Here is a 17,980-nt window from a genome sequence, read left to right as displayed (position 1 = left end):
TAAATGATAAATGTGTAATTACATGTTATATCAATATATCTACGTATACATCAATATACCTAATGATGAATATACACACGTTAATATCCTAATCTGAATAGTTTCAAGAAAAAAATGAAATTCTAGTGCTCTCCAATTCTTAGTCTTCATTTTTATAGTACTACTTTTAAATATATTAATTAGCCAAAATTGAATATAAAGAAAAAAATCACACTTAATTTTCATGAAACAAAACCATTCTTGGCTTGCTTTTTGGCCACGCAAAAGTCATACAAATAAAGAAAACTGTTTTCCTAGAAATACAGATACTTAAGCTTCAGCAGGAAGACAAAATATGCTTGTGTGAAAATAAGGGAAAAAATGTTGAAGTTTTTAGAAAATTTCTTCCATTATAGTAACCTCTGTATTTTTAAATAGTTTAGTAACTTTTAATAAAAGAATCAATATTTCTGCATAAGAAAAAATACTTGGAGCAAGAATTTAAAACTTTGATTTAAAACTTTAAGGAACAAGCTATTTTTAAAAAAGATTTCTAATTGATTCAATTAAATGACAACAGCTTAAGCTAGGAAAAGAAATCTTATCATATCTAGATATAATTAACATCATTTCTAACTCAATATTTGCTTTATCTTTTGAGAGAGACTATCTTCATCATAAAAATATATACACATGCCACCAAATGACACAAAATTATATAAAATGTTAATAACTCATATACTCTAATCAGCAATTGTTGATTGAGATAAACATTAGATGTCTGGAAAAGTCCTTCAACTCATCACTCTATAGACTACTCTTTTTCATCATATTCTTGTTCTTGCTCTACAAACCAAATCAAAGTCATCCGATTTATTTTCAGATAAAAACAAAAATGTAAACGTTAAGGCAAGATGTTAAAATGTTAAAACCTGAAGAATCAAGTTTTTGGGTTTTTTTAATATCCTGTACAACACGAAGGGAAATAGCTAGGACTAGAATTACAGCAGCATTTCCTCTAAACATCATTTCACTATAGCATTATGCTTAACCTCATTATCCAGCAAGAACACGGGTAAACATGCACACAAAGAAACTGTTACCATTTGCCCAAAATAAACAGGCCTGCAAATACTGAAAATTTGGAAAGTCTCCCAAACTAGCACAATAAAAATGACTAATTAAGAAAAGTGGAAAAACCAAATTGGCAACATGATAAAACACTCACAGAAAAAAGGCAATTACTTTTTCCTAAAAGTGAGTCATGAAAATACAAGCAATATTTTGAGATTTTAAAAAAATTATGTCTTTAGAACTTCAACTTTATGAAGGCTTATGAAAGCATCCTCTTTAAAGGATATTAATTATATCTAAAATATAGGTATGTCTAAGTTTATCTCAAACAAACTTTTTACCTTTTTCTGCTGCTTTTTGAAGGGCTTCTTCAATTCGGGATAGCTCTTTCTGTTTCACATCCTGCAAGGATTTTTCTTCTTTTTCAGCATCATACTTAATACCTAAAAATATATAGTCAATTCACACAAAAATAAATGGAATTCATAAATAAACAAATGGAAAAAGTTCAGCCTCATTATGATTGTGTAAGTGTGTAATCTTTCTGCAATACAAAAATACTTTCACATTTTTAGTTTTACGAAATGTTTAAACATAAATTATTCCTATTCACTTACAAAAAACTTAAATACAAAAAGGAGGGAGGAAAAGAAATTACAGGTAGAAAGGCAGGTAGGAAAAAGGGAGACAGGAGGAGGGTGAGAACAAAGATAAGAAGTAGAAACAGAAGGAAGACAGAAAGTACACCAGAATATTGCTCTATCAGTGGTAAATTTGGAATAATTTAATATCCAAATACTACCTGGGATCAATGTAGATTGATTTTTTAAACTTTCAGAGAGTAATTCAGAATACATATCAACAATCATAAAATATATAAGCCCTTTTTATCTAGTAATGTCATTTCTGATAATGCAATCTAAGGAAATAACACAAAAGAATAAAAAAGATCTATAATGACTTATTTATAGTATTGACTACAATGACGTATTTATAGTATTGACTATAGTATTGACTAGTATTTACAGTATTGACTATAAAGCAAAAAATAGTAGGTAGCCCACAATAGAATACCATACAGCCTTTCAAAACTGTCACTGTCACCGTGAAAACTGTGAAACATATCAAAAACGTATATAATAAAAGGCCAAGTCAATGTTGTATATATAATGTGGTAACAGCTACTGAAAATCAGGTATGCATAAACTAAAGACTGAAGAGCAAAATGTAAAAATAAAAATTTTATTTGTACAATGGTTGAGAAATTGTAAGTAATTTTTCCCTAAAACATCCAAACTTTTCTTAACATTATATTGTTCTTATAAATGAAAAAATAATAATAAAGATATTACTTAAACATCACTACTTTAAAACATTAAAAATTAAAATACTATCATTTGAAGGAAAAAATTACCAGTTTTACACATTTTTGAAAGAACATTCACTCAAAATCAGAAGCAACAAAATAGGAAAAAAAATAAATTTTTCAATCTTGAAATCTGGAGATTAACACATCAGGATATTTTTAAAGATTTATTTCACTGCATTTATTATCAGTAAATCTGCCTAATGCAGCTCAACAGGAAGCCTTAGTTGCAAAACAAGTACTCATAGAAAATAGAATAAATTGCAAAAATGAATTAAATTTTCAAAAACAAAAATACTTTATACACAAATGTGGTAATATATATGTGCATACATACATAAAAGTATGCATATAAGTGCATCTATGTATGATTCATTTATTTAAATTACCTTCTATCTTAATAAATAAATGTATTAAAATACTTAACTCAGATAACAATTTAATTTCAATGTGATGTTACTGAACGGTTATAACCTAAAATAACATACTTGCTCCAGGGACAACAAGCAGGTATAATCCTTCTAGGGTCGCAACAACTGCTTCTCCATAAAGGTTTTTCCAAGGAATCTTCAAAGTTAATTTATCTAAGGAAACATAATTTCAACCTTAAATTATTATTTGACTGCTCAAGAACACATAAATTTCTCACTTTCCATTAAGAGAAAAAGCATAAAAAACTCTTCATGGTATGTATATCACTCAGAAAAAAATGAAAAAACTCCAACACTAAAGTTTACAAAGGTCTTTTCCACATAAAATTACTATTAAGTGAATATTCACATTGTAATTTTTATTTTTCAATATAAAACATTTTGATAATCATTACCATTTAATATTCAGAAACTGTAAAATGAATAAGTCAGCTATTACTTCAATCCTGAAAAAATGGAAACTCAGCCCTAGAGAAGTTAAATTAATTGCTTAAGTCTATCTAGCGAGTTAAGCAGTGACCAGATTATTAGTAAGGATGCTGAACCAGATTCGGTGCACAACAGTTGATAGTTTTAATATTGCACATGCTCTTCCATCCACATCAACAAATAAATCTTTACAGATCAACAGTAAAATAATATCTGCACAACCTACCAGGAATTGAAGCAGCAACACAGAGAAGAGATGCAAAGGAACTTTGTGCAAATGGAATTTTGACAGCATACCAAATTGTCACAACAGGAGAGGCTAGCTCTAAAAGCAAGGCATACTGTATTACGAATAGTATTATGAGTCACAGGCAACTCAGACCAGTTATATTCCAAATATCTACTTATAAATCACTTGGAAGACAGAACATATGTTCTCTCTTGGAAACATTGGTATTAATGTCAAGTCCTCCTGAGGTGAGCCCACAAAAACTTTCACTCATGACACAGACGAACTATGGCCCTAATATTACTGTCCCAAGTTTGGGGTTTTATGGGGGAAAAGCCTGTGCAGGGCAGACAAGAAAAGACCAAAAGGGCATGCTCTCAGCTAAATTTTGAAATAGGCAAAATCTGTCAAAATCTTTCCATGTTTCTTTCCCTAATCTCTAGTATCCCCTCTTTCCAGGTCTCCAGGCAGCAAAATGTCCCCAATCTGCCTTACTACAGCAATTCTATCCAAACCTTCCCTACACATAAAGTTTTACATGTTCCAAAATAAAATACCTTCCTTCATCTATAATTTTTAAAATTATATTTAAAATCTACAGGTCTCTCAGAGCTACTAATCAAGATTTTCAGGAGAAAAGAATTTGATTCAACTAAGTCATGCTTGTATGTGAATAATTACGTCGCTTACACCACCAGAATCACTGGTGGTTTTTCATTTAAAATCATTTTTAAATGAAATGCTCAAAGTTCAAAGAACTGAAAAACAATATAACAAACTAAACAGAAAATAAAATAACGCAATGTAAGACAGAATATTTGGGGTCACCTAGATGGATATGTAGGAAAGCCAGTTTTACCTGGTATCTATTCCAAAGGTTAAAATATCAAATTATTTCTCCATTTAGATTTTCACTTCTCTTCAGCTTGTAAACCTGCTGAATTTCTTAAATGGTTTGCATGTCAAGAGAAGTCTACAACGTTCTGGGTCATTTCTAAGTCCAATGATTTTATATTTACAATGGGTACTGTTACATTTGTAATTATCTCAAAATCTCCTAACAAAATTTATTTGATTGTCTTCTTGGTGAGCATAAGATAGAAAAAGTGGGAAATGTCCCTTTAACTAGCATACCAGAAAGGGACTGTCTGTTCCCTAAACCTTTTCTTCTCTACATTTATACTAATTATCCCCCGATCTCTCATAAAGGTCCTAGAATTGAGTTTTTTTATATATTACTCCCACCTTTTACAGATTAGGAAATTTTTTTAATTTTTAAGAAAAAGGGCAACTCAAGGGCACCCACAAATATGTCTAGCTCTTAGAAAACCAAATCACACCTGAGCTTAACTAGCCACACTGACCCTACAGGTTAGGTATAATATTTTAACCTAAGGAGAAATTTAACAACTAATATAAATGCTCTGTAAACCAAAAAAAAAGATAGATAAAGACAATATACTTTGCATACTTATTTGTAAAGGGTCTCTCATAACTCAATGGGTAACACTGAAGGAAGCCATTAAATCTTTCTGTATTTTAAAAGCAAAAAGAACAAATTCTGAACCATTAGAAAACCTCCTCCAAAATATAAATCTAGTTGCAGGAATATAATAAATAATGCAAAATTTCTTTAGTCAGCTATAATTGATCTAAGACACTGGAAATACAATTTCAATCTATGTTCTAATTTTAGACGTCTATAACTTCCTTGAAGACAAAGATATCACCTTCATCCTTGCATCTCCCATAGCACTTGCGTAGTAGTCTTGTACATAATATGTGCATAAATATTTCAAAAGTAAAAGAACAAATGAATGGCTACAACTTCTATATTCTAGGATTTCAGTTAAGCATATAGGGCCACAATACTTCTAGAGCACTGCTACACATAACCACCACATTCAGCGCTATCTAACAAACAAAAAAGATGACACATGCCTAAAGATGCTTTCAATCTAAGAAAATTTATCCTGTTTCAAGAGACAAAAACATAAAAATATCCTTACATATTAAAAGGAAACATATATGTCATATAAAATGACCCAAATGAAAGTATCCAAATAATTGCCAAGAGATGCTAGAGTAGTGAAGGACAAAGCCTTCCTATAATACAGAATATTGAATAAAGAATAAAAGTGATATAGTGTAATAGCAGGGTGATAAAGTTGGGAGAAAGGATGTAGCATAAGTAAAATTGTAAGAGTAAGCCATCTTGGGTTGTAATTTACTTATTTTTTCAAGTAAATCCTAAACATAAAACCTGAGGCTATAAAATTCCTAGAAGAAAACAGGAAAAACTCATCTGGACATCAGCCTAGGCAAAGAATTTATGACAAAGATCCTAAAAGCAAATGGAAGAAAAACAAATTAAACAAGTAGGACTTAACTAAGAAGCTTCTAGGCCAAGCGTGGTGACTCACACCTGTAATCCCAGCATTTTGGGAGGCCAAGGCAGGTAGATCACTTGAGCCCAGGAGTTCAAGAACGGCATGGGCAACATGATGAAACTCTATCTCTACAAAAAATACAAATATGAGCCAATCATGGTGACACACCCGTCGTTTCAGAAACTTGGAAGGCAGAGGTGGGAGGATCCCTTGAGCCCACGAAGTTGAGGCTGCAGTAAGCCATGACTGTGCCACTGCATTCCAGGCTGGGCAACAGAGCAAGACTTTGTCTCTAAATTAATTAATTAATTAATTTTTAAAAAGTAAAAATAAAAATCTGCACAGCAAAAGAAATAATCAACACAGTAAACAGACAACCTACAGAAAGGTAGAAAATATTTGCAAATTATGCCTCCAACAAAGGACAAATATCCAGAATCTACAAGGAACTCAAACTGAACAAGAAAAAAACAACCCCATTAAAAACAGCAAAAGTACATAAACAAACATTTCTCAGAAGAAGAAATACAAGAAGCCAACAGACACATAAAAAAATGTTCAACATAACTAATTATCAGAGAAATACAAATTTAAACCACACGGAGATACCATCTTACACCAGCTAGAACGGCTATTATTAAAAAGTCAAAAAATAACAGATAATGGCATGGATACAGAGGAAAGGGGCCACTTGAGTACTGTTGGTGAAAATGTAGACTGGTTTAACCTCTATGGAAAACAGTTCGGAGATATCTCAAGGAACTAAAAACAGAAACAGCAATCCCACTACTGAATACCTAAAAGAAAATAAATCATTATATAAAAAGACACCTGCACTCATGTTTATCACAGCACTAACCACAATAGCAAAGTCACGCAACCAACCTAAGTGTCCATCAACAGCTGACTGGATAAAGAAAATGTAATACACATATACCATGGAATAGTATGCAGCCATAAAAAAGAATGAAATCATGTCCCCTACAGCAAGAGGGATGAAGCTAGAGGCCATTATCTTAAGTAAATCAACTCAAAGGTGGAAAATCTAATATTGTATGTTCTCACTTACAAGTAGGAGCTAAACAATGGGTACACATAGACATAAATATGCATAATAGCCTTTGCAGTACACAGCTCCACAGAGACATTGCCAGGACAAGAGATAAGGAATTAATAACCAGAATATATAAGGAACTCAAACAACTCTACAGGAAAAAATTCAATAATCTGATTTAAAAATGGGCAAAAGATCTGAATAGACATTTCTCAAAAGAAGACATACAAAGGGCAAACAGGTATATGAAAAGTTGCTCAACATCACATCATCAGAGAAATGCAAATCAAAACTACAATGATATACCATCTCACCTCAGTAAAAATGGCTTTTATGCAAAAGATAGGCAATAACAAATGTTAGCAAGAATGTGGAGAAAAGGAAGACCTTGTACACTATTGGTGGGAATGTAAATTATTATGGCCACTATGGAGAACAATTTGGGGGTTCCTCAAAAAACTAAAAATAGATCCCCCAATCCCACTGCTAGGTATATACCCAAAAGAAAGGAAAACAGTATATTGAAGAGATACCTATACTCTTATGTTTAACGCAGCACTATTCACAATAGCCCAGATTTGGAAGCAACCTAAGTGTCTATCAACAGATGAATGGTTAAAGAAAATGTGGTAAATATACACAATGGAGTACTATTCAGCCATAAAAAAGAATGAGATCCTGCCATTTGCAACAACATGGATGGAACTGGAGGTCATTATGTTAAGTGAAATAAGCCAGGCACAAATACACAAGCTTCACATGTTCTCACTTACTTGTGGGAACTAAAAATTAAAACAATTGAACTCCTGGAGACAGAGAGTAGAACAATGGTTACCAGAGGCTAGGAAGGGTAACAGGGGAGAATGGTTAATGAATACAAAAACATAGTTAGATAAAATGAGTAAGACCTAGTATTTGATGGCACAACAGGGTGACTACAGTCAACAATAATTGATTGCACATTTAAAAATAACTAAGAGTATTAATTAGATTATTTGTAACACAAAGAAAGGATACTTTGAGGTGATAGAAACCTCATTTACACTGAGGTGATTATTACACACTGCATGCCTGTATCAAAATATCTCATGTACCCCATAAATATATATACCTACTATGTAACCACAAAAATTAAAAATAAAAAACTTTAATGGAAATAATAGACACTGGGGACTCCAAAAAGGAGTAGGGATTGAAGGAGTGGGGTGAAGGTTCAAAGATTACCTATTGGATACAAAGTTCAATATGTGAGTGACAGATACACTAGAAATGCAATCCCCACCATTACTCAATATATCCATGTAACAAACATACACATGGACCACCTAAATCCAAAATTTAAAAATGTATAAATTAAATAAATAAATAAATAAAAATAAAAACCAGATAGCATGGACTAGATGGGAAGACTTTGTAGATTAAATTTCCTATTGAAAAAATTTATTCAACAAAGATGTATATTTACTTATAGGTGGTCTTACTGTAGGAGTTTAACTGCAGACAGAGAGACTTTGTACTTACCAAAACATATCCTCCATACCACATTGCTGCATAATATATCAAGTGAAAATGGCTGAACAAAACATGAAGGAAATAAGCTACATTTACAGTTTAGTACAGTTTGCAAATTATACTACTTTCACGTTTAAAGAAAAAGCACATAAAATTTGGAAATCTAATTTGAAAATGAAGGTATATTTTGTGTGGTGGAACCAAAGCCTGAAGAATGCAATCGTAGTTCAAATAGCCTTCCATTTTCTACCTTTTGTCATAAAAACATAAGAAGTATGTACGTTTTACATATAATATACATTAGGTTCAGAACTCTACAAGTTCTAATTAATGTAAGCAAAAAAAAAAAATCTCTCACACTTTTAATCAAAGATTTTTTTAGGTTAAATAACACAAGCAAAATAGAAAACGATAGGACTAAGAATAATTCAAATGAAGACTAAAGTACTTACCAATTTGGCCAGCCTTGACTTTAAAAGGAACATCCAATTCACTCTTCAGAAGAAAAAGAAAATGTAAAGGACATCTTAAATTATTAAGCCAACCCAAAAATCAGTTTTGTGTGATCATTTAAATACACATCTCTAAAGAAAAACAAAAACCAAATTTTCTATATTTGAATAACTCATAAAGGACATGTTTTATAGCCAAAAACCATTTTATAGGCCTGGTGCGGTGGCTCACACCTGTAATCCCAGCACTTTGGGAGGCCAAGGCGGGTGGATCACCTGAGGTCAGGAGTTCCCGACCAGCCTGGCCAACATGGTGAAATCCCATCTCTACTAAAAATACAAAAAAATTAGCCTGGCGTGGTGGCAGGTGCCTGTAATCCTAGCTAATCAGGAGGCTGAGGCAGGAGAATCGCTTGAACCCAGGAGGCAGAGGTTGCAGTAAGCAGGGATCGTGCCACTGCACTCCAGCCTGGGTGACAAGATGAAATTCTGTCTCAAAAAAAAAAAAAATTATAACTTAAATTTTGACTTTAAAGAAAGAATTCACAAGAGAAACAAAATGATAAATAGTAAAAATAGAAAAAGTTTGTAAATAACCAGGTAAACTGGTTACTTGTTTTAAGTAAACCAAATCAAACGGAAATTCAAATCAAATCAAATCAATTTAAACACATAGACAATGTTTATCTGAAATACTAGAACAGAAAAAAGAATAGAGTCTTTTTGCATAAATTAGTTGAAAACAATACTGAACATTTCTCTCTCAAATATTTAGTAAACGAATAAATTTAAAAATCTTTAAAAGAAAAGCTAGATTCCCAATATATTATTTACTAAATTAGTATTTCGTTTAGATAACTTACAGAGAGGTACCAACAAATAATAATAAACTTTCACTTACCTATATTCCAAACAACTAGAAAGTTCAAATAACTTTTTTATTCACAGAATACTAAATAACTGATATCCATAATGATCACCTAAGTCTTTAGAATTATTAAAAATTAAACCAGTCAGTACAGCCTTTCTGTTAGGTGTGACTTAATATATACTAACACTATAAAAATCTGACCACCAAAATATAGGTAATAATTAACTGAAATAATCAATTTACCTGATCATCTGATTACGTGTCAATGCTACATAAACAGGAATTGAACAGAATACTATTATAATAGCTTTAGATAAAAAGTCTCTTTTAGACCAAAAAAAAAAAATCTTTGCTGCCAGTAAGAGCAGCTCTGTCCTCCTGGAGGACAGGAAAGATAAATTCAAGGGAATTCACGTTATACAGTATTCAAACTACAAAAAGGTGGTGTCATGCTCATTTTAATCCTCCTGAAATAATTTCCACACAAAATAAATGTAAATAACCCATATCAAAGTAAAAATTCATAAATTTGGTTTAACTGGGGAAAGGAGCTACTTTGAATAAAAAATGTAAATTACAGGGGCAAGGGATAGCATTAGGAGATATACCTAATGTAAATGACGAGTTAATGGGTGCAGCACACCAACATGGCACATGTATACATAGGTAATAAACCTGCACATTGTGCACATGCACCCCAGAACTTAAAGTATAATAAAAAATATATATATATAAATTACAAAATAGTTTATTATATATAATTATAACCAAAACTTGAATTAGGCTAAAACAGAGTTCAAATAATTTGTCTCCTTAGTATGTTAGATATATATCCTGTCACTACAATTCTATTTACATTGTCATAAATAGAGAAAAAAAACCTCTTTTCCAATCTATAACAACAGAATCTGAAGGTCTAAATTTTTGTTTAAAATCTAAAAAGTTGTAGCATCCTATATAAAAAAGAGAAAAATATTTAAATTTTTGAGTACCTACTATGTGCCAGGCTGTACTTCTCATCTTATTCAAGCCACAAAGACACAGAGATATTATGTTGTTTTATAATTAACTCCACTTTATAGATGGTTAAACTCATGCTTAGAGATCAAAGAAATTAAGAAGTTAGGCTGGCCGAAGTGGCTCATGCCTGTAATCCCAACACTTTGGGAGGCCAGGGCAGGCAGATCACCTGAGGTCAGGAGTTGGAGACCAGCCTGGCCAACATGGCAAAACCCAATCTCCACAAAAATACAAAAATTACCCAGGCGTGGTGGCACACACCTGTAATCCCAGCTACTAGGGAGGTTGAGGCAGAAGAATTGCTTGAACCTGGGAGGCAGAAGTTGCAGTGAGCCGAGATCATGCCACTGTACTCCAGCCTAGGCAACAGAGTGAGACTCTGTCTCAAAAAGAAATAAAAATAAAAATAAGAGGTTAGAAACCTGAAAAAATTAATTAATAAACTCATTAAGTGACTTCATAAACTCACATTTAGCCCAATAAGCTAAACAGAAACCTAACTGGGGGGTGGAGGGCATTGTTTTGTTTGTTTTCGACTCAACAATAAATGACACAAATTACTTTCTGGAGCTAGAGTCCAGAAAATCCTATTTTACCTCTTAATATTACTATAATAAGGCTAGACCATCAATATATTTCCAAAATTAGGTATGTTATTTAAAATCAAGCCCTCATTTATCTCAAAAATATGTAAAGACACTACTGAAGAAAAATACTTCTATAAGGAAAAAGTCAACTACAAAACTATACAGTCAAATTAGATCAAGGAAAAACACTCTGTTTCCAAGAGATACTATTTTGATTATTAGGGGAAAAAATTTCTAAATCTTTAATCTCAGATTTTCCAACAGCAAATAGTTAAACAAGTAATCCCTTGAGTGATTCCATCACTTTATCTAGTACCTGGTATCAGATGCCTAGTAGGCAAAGGTTTCTAAGAACTTACCAAATTAAGTGAGTTATTAGCATAGTTTAAAAAAAACTTACCAGGGCATTTTCTTTTATCTGTAGATTATCTAAAGCCACATTTCCTTTAAAAAAAGAAAACAAAGAAAAATATTACAATAACATACCAATTAGTAAACCTATCATAATGTAGTACCAAGCACTAAGAAACTATGCCAAGTGCTGAGAATACAATGATAAACAAAGCTGACTTAAGAGGCTACTGGCACAAAATAGTTGCTACATATGCTCAAGAGTTATTAACTGTAGCATACTATAGGTTAACCCAGTGTAAAAGAAATTATAAAATATTAAACTAGCTAACATTTAAACAAACAATGGGAAAGAAGTTGGAGCTTTTTGGACAGAAGAACTTTAAGACCAAAGAAAGTAGCCATCATTTTGAATGATTAAGCCAAAATCTCAAGATATAAAGAGATGATTACAAGGTCAGATCAATCATCCTGGGTTCTTTAATTATGGTATCAATTAACATTTTCTTCAGAAACATGGTGTTGGTCTTTCATGTCTCCAAACATTCTACCTTCCCAATGATTACTGTATGTGCTTCTAATATTCTTTAATCAGTCCAACTTGTATTATATTCATATGCTGTTATAAAAATACTACTACATGACTCAAATTTTAAACACTATCCCTGTATTTATTGATATACAATAGTTAAATATTCATGCTCACATAAAAACTTAAGGAAAAAGTTTTCATTTCACTTAAATTATGTTAAGGCTAATAAAACTATAGTTTCAACATTAAATGCAGGCATAAATTACTGTTACATATTTTCTTAATCATTTATGACACATTTATTTTTTTAAAACTATAGTAGCTATACTCCCCATTAATATTTTTCAATCAAGTAACTTTTTCTTCCGGGTATTTTGGAGTGAATTTAAAAGTATACTTAATTTGTTTACATCATCTTAGAGATCTGCTTTTCCCAGATCTCAAAATTATTAAACATTTGTTAAGCACCCATTATATGTTAGGTGCTGGAAAGAGAAAGATTACAAGAACAATATTCATTAAGGCACTCACAGCTTAGTAGAGGGGACTGTGCAAAAGTAACTGCGGTTTTTGCCATTACTTTTAATGGCAAAAATGCAACTACTTTTGCACCAACCTAATAATTTTCTAAAATTTTAGAAATATTCCAATAGAAGCGTACACAAGATGAAAAGGAGGACCACCTAACTGCCTAGGGAAATCAAGAACACACATAGGTTTAGGCTGGAAGGTTTAAGTAGTATTTACTGGGTGGATAAAAAAAGAGAGCAAATAGATAAGTCTGAGTAAGGCACATTTTAGAAAGCACATATGGTTTGGTGTAACTGGAGGGTATAAAAAAAGGATACAAAATAAGGTCAGAAAGGTAGGCAAGGGCCAGACTAATGAAGAGCTTTCAGGATAAAAAATTCCAGACCCACCAAAACAAACAGACAAAATATATATAACAGAGATTATGTTATTTTAGAATCATTACTCAACTGTCCTAAGGAATAACTATTGATCTGTCCAAACAGTTTAGCTACAAGGATATTGTAGTATTGGGAGGGAAAGAAGGAAGGACAGAAGGGGGTAGGAAAGGAAGGAAACAAGGACCTAAAGATCTATATGTCCAGCAAGAAGGCATAACTCACAATACATCTATATTATAAACAAAAAAAAAGTAGAAAGACATGGGAAAATCTTCATAGAATATTGAGTTTTTTAAAAAGTAAAAGAATGCCCAGATTGATCTAATTTTAAAAGTATCTATATATGCACAAGTGTGTGTGCATTCCACCCATACATAGAAAAAAATAGAAAACTGTAAGATGCCATAATGCTCACAGTGGTTATTTCTATGTAATAAAGTTCTTTTTCTGTGTACATACAGTTCTCAAATTTTCTAAAATAAATTGTCGAAAACTATAATGAAGGAAGAAAAGGAGGAAAGAAACTTCACAAATGGTAAGAAAATACTATAGTATATAGTAGGAGGGAAATGAAAGAATACAGGCAGTCAGGAAACTGCTATAATACACTGAAAAGAAAGTAAAACGGAAAATAAGGCAGTAACTTCAAGATGAAAGAGGTAGAGTCACAGTAAAGAGTTATTTTGGAGGCAGAATTGACAGGATATCATCACTGTCCAGATGTAGGAGTAATAAAGTAGTCATGGAAGACTAGCGTGTTCAGCAACAGGGGGAAGAAAGTCCTTACGTATTATATATGCACTAAAATTACATAAAGACAAATATTCCTAGATTCAAATCTGTCACATGATGAATTACACAAAATTACAATTGGGAAGTCTATTCTAGCCCACAGGGTAATCTGCACAGATGCTAGTGCCTATCTGAAGCCATCCAAACTAGTTTAATAAGATCTAAGGCCCACATGCAGACTTTCAGCCCCGCTCATAAATTTTGACTGTTCTACCTAGTCATTCTCAATTGGTGGGCCAGGAGTCACCAGGAGTGATCAGAAATCATCTGCGTTAGAGATGAAGTCTTTACAACAATTGTTAAGGCACTACCATAATGTTTGTAAAAATATAAATATACTTATAAAAAGTGGGTTGTTTCTACTGCAGTGACACTTTACTTGTTTGATCAAGTAGTAGGATGGCAGGTGGTAGTTAAGATGTGAAATGTTGAAAACTACCAATATGGCTAACAGAGTTAGACAAGTATATTTAGACAGACTGTCAGACAAAAAGAGATTGTACTTATTATTGCTGGGTGGTAGAATTAAAGATAGCTTTTTTATTGATGTTTTTCAGTATTTTCTAGTTTTTATAATAATTAGATATTATTTTTAAGTGAAATTATTATGGAAATTATAAGAAGGAAAATGGGGAAATAAAACAAAAGTAAATTCACATGTCAATACGATTTAATAATATTTTTTATATAAATTTTTTCTATATCTAGTGTTACCTCACCCCCAGACATGTAAGAATAACAAAGAAATATTGGTCGGTGTGCAGTGGCTCACACCTGTAATCCCAGCACTTTGAGAGGCCAAGGCAGGTGGATCACAAGGTCAGGAGTTTGCAACCAGCCTGGCCAACATGGTGAAACTCCGTCTCTACTAAAAAAAAAAATCAAAAATTAGCCGGGCATGGGCATGGTGGCATGACCTTGTAATCCCACCTACTCAGGAGGCTCAGGCGGGAGAATTGCTTGAACCCGGGAGGCAGAGGTTGCAGTGAGCTGAGATCGTGCCACTGCACTCCAACCTGGGCGACGGCAAGACTCCATCTCAAAAAAAAACCAAAAAAGCAGTATCTATTTCTGCCACCCAGTCTGACAAATGCATACTTCCTCTTTGAAAATGTGAATGTTATCTAACAAACAGTAACTGTAACAGTGAAATAAGAATAATACATTCTCCAAGTTATTTGCACAGAAGGAGGAGCTCTAGTTCTAATACAAAGAATAGGGAAGGACTAAGCAGTATAATTCAGATTAACACTGGCACCAGTGTAAAGAGGTAAAAGTGCATTCATTCATTCAAACAGTAGATGAGTACTTATCTTGGTAAGGCACTGGACTAACAAGTACTCTCCACTAAACTGCATGCTATTCTGACTGATAAATATGCAGCAGTGTCATTACATATCCTATGAATTCCAGAAATCCTGTTTAAAGAAAAAGAATTTATAAGACCAAGATTAAACCAGATCTCCTCTAAAAATCAACCATTTTATATTTAACTGAACACCGATAAAAAAGATTTCATTTTCCTTTTCTACCTTAAAACAACATAATAATTCTATACAATGTAAATAACTTTAGTGCTATAGCCAGATCACCAGGACTAAAAACACATAGAAGTCATAGAAAGTTCTCAACTCATGGACACAGGAAGGGGAACATCACACTCTGGGGACTGTTGTGGGTTGGGGGGAGGGGGGAGGGACAGCATTAGGAGATATACCTAATGCTAAATGACGAGTTAATGGGTGCAGCAAACCAACACAGCACATGGATACATATGTAACAAACCTGCACATTGTGCACATGTACCCTAAAACCTAAAGTATAATAATAATAAAAAAGTGAGCCAAAAGCATCTTGTAAGCAGTCAAAATATTAATTTATTAAATTACCCTCTAATTCTGAAAAAAAAAAAAAGAAAGTTCTCAAAAAAACTGAAGGAAGGGTAAATATTTGTGTCTAATCTTTAAAAACAAAAAACAAACAGGGATATCGTGACTAATAAACTTAACTCTGCCAGCAAGGAAAGCTCTAAAGCCAATCCCACAATCAAGTGGCTCTAATCTTACCAAATCTAAACAGACTAAGGTGATAGACAAGGAAATTCTGTGAAGCGATCTCCCTTATGCTGGACTGACAGGCCCACGAGAGGAGGGTAGACAATATGCACAGTAAGTAGTCTGTGCTTCAGAAGAGACCCCATATGATTCTCATTAATAAACTACAAATATTTTGGATGTGCATACACTGCTAGAAAGTCACCATAGTTTCAAAGCCAATCTTGAAAGATATTTTAAGAAATACACTAAAAGGGCCAGGTGCAGTGGCTCATGCCTGTAATCTCAACACTTTGGGAGACCAAGGAGATTAGATCACTTGAGCCCAGCAGTTGGAGACCAGCCTTGCCAACATGGCAAAACCCTGTCTCTACCAAAAAATACAAAAAAATTAGCCGGGCATGGTGGCAGGTGCCTGTAATCTCAGATACTCAGGAGGCTGAGGCAGAAGAATCACTCGAACCAGGAAGGCAGAGGTTGCAGTGAGCCAGGATCATGCCACTGCACTCCAGCCTCAGCGACAGCCAGAGCAAGACCCAGTCTCAAAAAAAAAAAAAAAGGATAAATCCTGGATATCAAAATTTAGTATTCTTCATCAGTGAACCAGAAGATGAAAATGGAAGTAAATTAGCAAATGACATGAAGAGTTGGAGTCATCGCAAAAAAAAAAAAGTAGAAATAGTTGCTAAGTTATAGAAAACAACCAAGCTAGTATATTTATAAATAAAAATCAAATAGTACTGGCACAATATGGAAAAGCCTGCCTAAGTCCAAGAATGGCTTTTTAAATACATAATGGCCTACAAAATAAATGTAAGAAATATAGTCCTATTGTTAAGCACCTCCAACCAGAAATAATCTTTCTAAACTTTTGCAGAAATTTAGGCTATACCTGTCTTATGGTGCTTAACACTTAACTTTATATAAATCCCCAGTCTGATTATAAACTTCTTACTGATTCTCCTCAGAGTAGGTATTCAATAAATATTGACTTAGAATGCATATTGTACTGGGGTGGAAACAACTACAATAAGATCATAAATCTTTCTATTTTAGAAAACACTTTCAAATATATAACATTACTCAATCCTCACAGCCTCCTGGGCAAGAAACAGGTTGTATACATTAAGCAACAGAAGCTGAGGCTTAGAGAGGTTAAATGACTAGCCCAAGAATCCTATGGCAACCTAATAGTAAGTGGTAGTCTCAAGGCTCAAATCTTATAACACTCAATGCTATGTTCAGAATAACACTGTTCTCCCGAATAGCAGAGCATAAAGGGTATAGGATTTTAATTCAGAAGGTAATTCGACCTCCCTGGACAACAAAAATGCCATAAAAGAATCAGATTCAGCATTCACAGGCCAGTGTGGTTGTTGGTTCCAGTTTTGGTCTCTGTATTTTCAAAGAGATGTAAAAAAATCCAAAACAAAAAGGATAACTAAAATTAGTATAACAAGGGCACAGGCAGAAAGGTAGGATAGAGTCAAGGGGGTTATGTTCAGAGCATAACCAGAAGAAAAGGTAGTGCCACAGGGGAAAACAGATGCAGGAGATAGTATTACAAAATGGTCATTTTGGTACTTTTTAAAAATCTATTTTTTTTCTCAAAAGACAGAAATTCACAAGTTATGATTTAGAACTATTTGGGACCATAAAGATTTTCAAATCTAAGCCCCTCTCACTTTATACACGAAGAAATTAAAGTCTAAAGAGATCTGGTAGTTTATCCAAGGTTACACAATTTTTCTGTGGCAGTACTAAGAATAGAATGTATGTCTCCCGACTCCTAGGTCAACATTCTTAATATAAAACATAGAGGTTAATCCAAAACTGTGATTAAACACAAAAACCATCCAACAAACAAAATACCGTGCCATAATCCATGAAACTAGCTTTGCATATAAAGAATAGTGAAATAAAGAATGCTTTGTACTTATTTTTTA

At 33.0% G+C, this 17,980-nt stretch overlaps 1 protein-coding gene across 5 annotated transcripts in view; it reads right to left on the bottom strand.

Moving 5' to 3' along the window:
• The window catches only part of VPS13C (vacuolar protein sorting 13 homolog C), a 194,336-nt gene that overhangs the window by 169,157 nt on the left and 7,199 nt on the right, over positions 1-17,980 (bottom strand). For all 5 annotated transcript variants that reach the window (XM_055278275.2, XM_055278276.2, XM_055278278.2 and 2 more), the window contains exons 2-5: positions 11,795-11,838; positions 8,917-8,959; positions 2,908-3,003; positions 1,395-1,496 (exon numbers count right to left, since the gene is read on the bottom strand). In XM_055278275.2, the coding sequence (XP_055134250.2) occupies positions 1,395-1,496; positions 2,908-3,003; positions 8,917-8,959; positions 11,795-11,838 (285 nt within the window). The remainder of the gene's footprint in view (positions 1-1,394; positions 1,497-2,907; positions 3,004-8,916; positions 8,960-11,794; positions 11,839-17,980) is intronic.

Source organism: Symphalangus syndactylus, chromosome 5 (assembly GCF_028878055.3).
Source record: "Symphalangus syndactylus isolate Jambi chromosome 5, NHGRI_mSymSyn1-v2.1_pri, whole genome shotgun sequence".
Classification (NCBI taxonomy): Eukaryota; Metazoa; Chordata; class Mammalia; order Primates; family Hylobatidae; genus Symphalangus; species Symphalangus syndactylus.
This window is presented reverse-complemented; position numbering and strand designations above follow the sequence as displayed.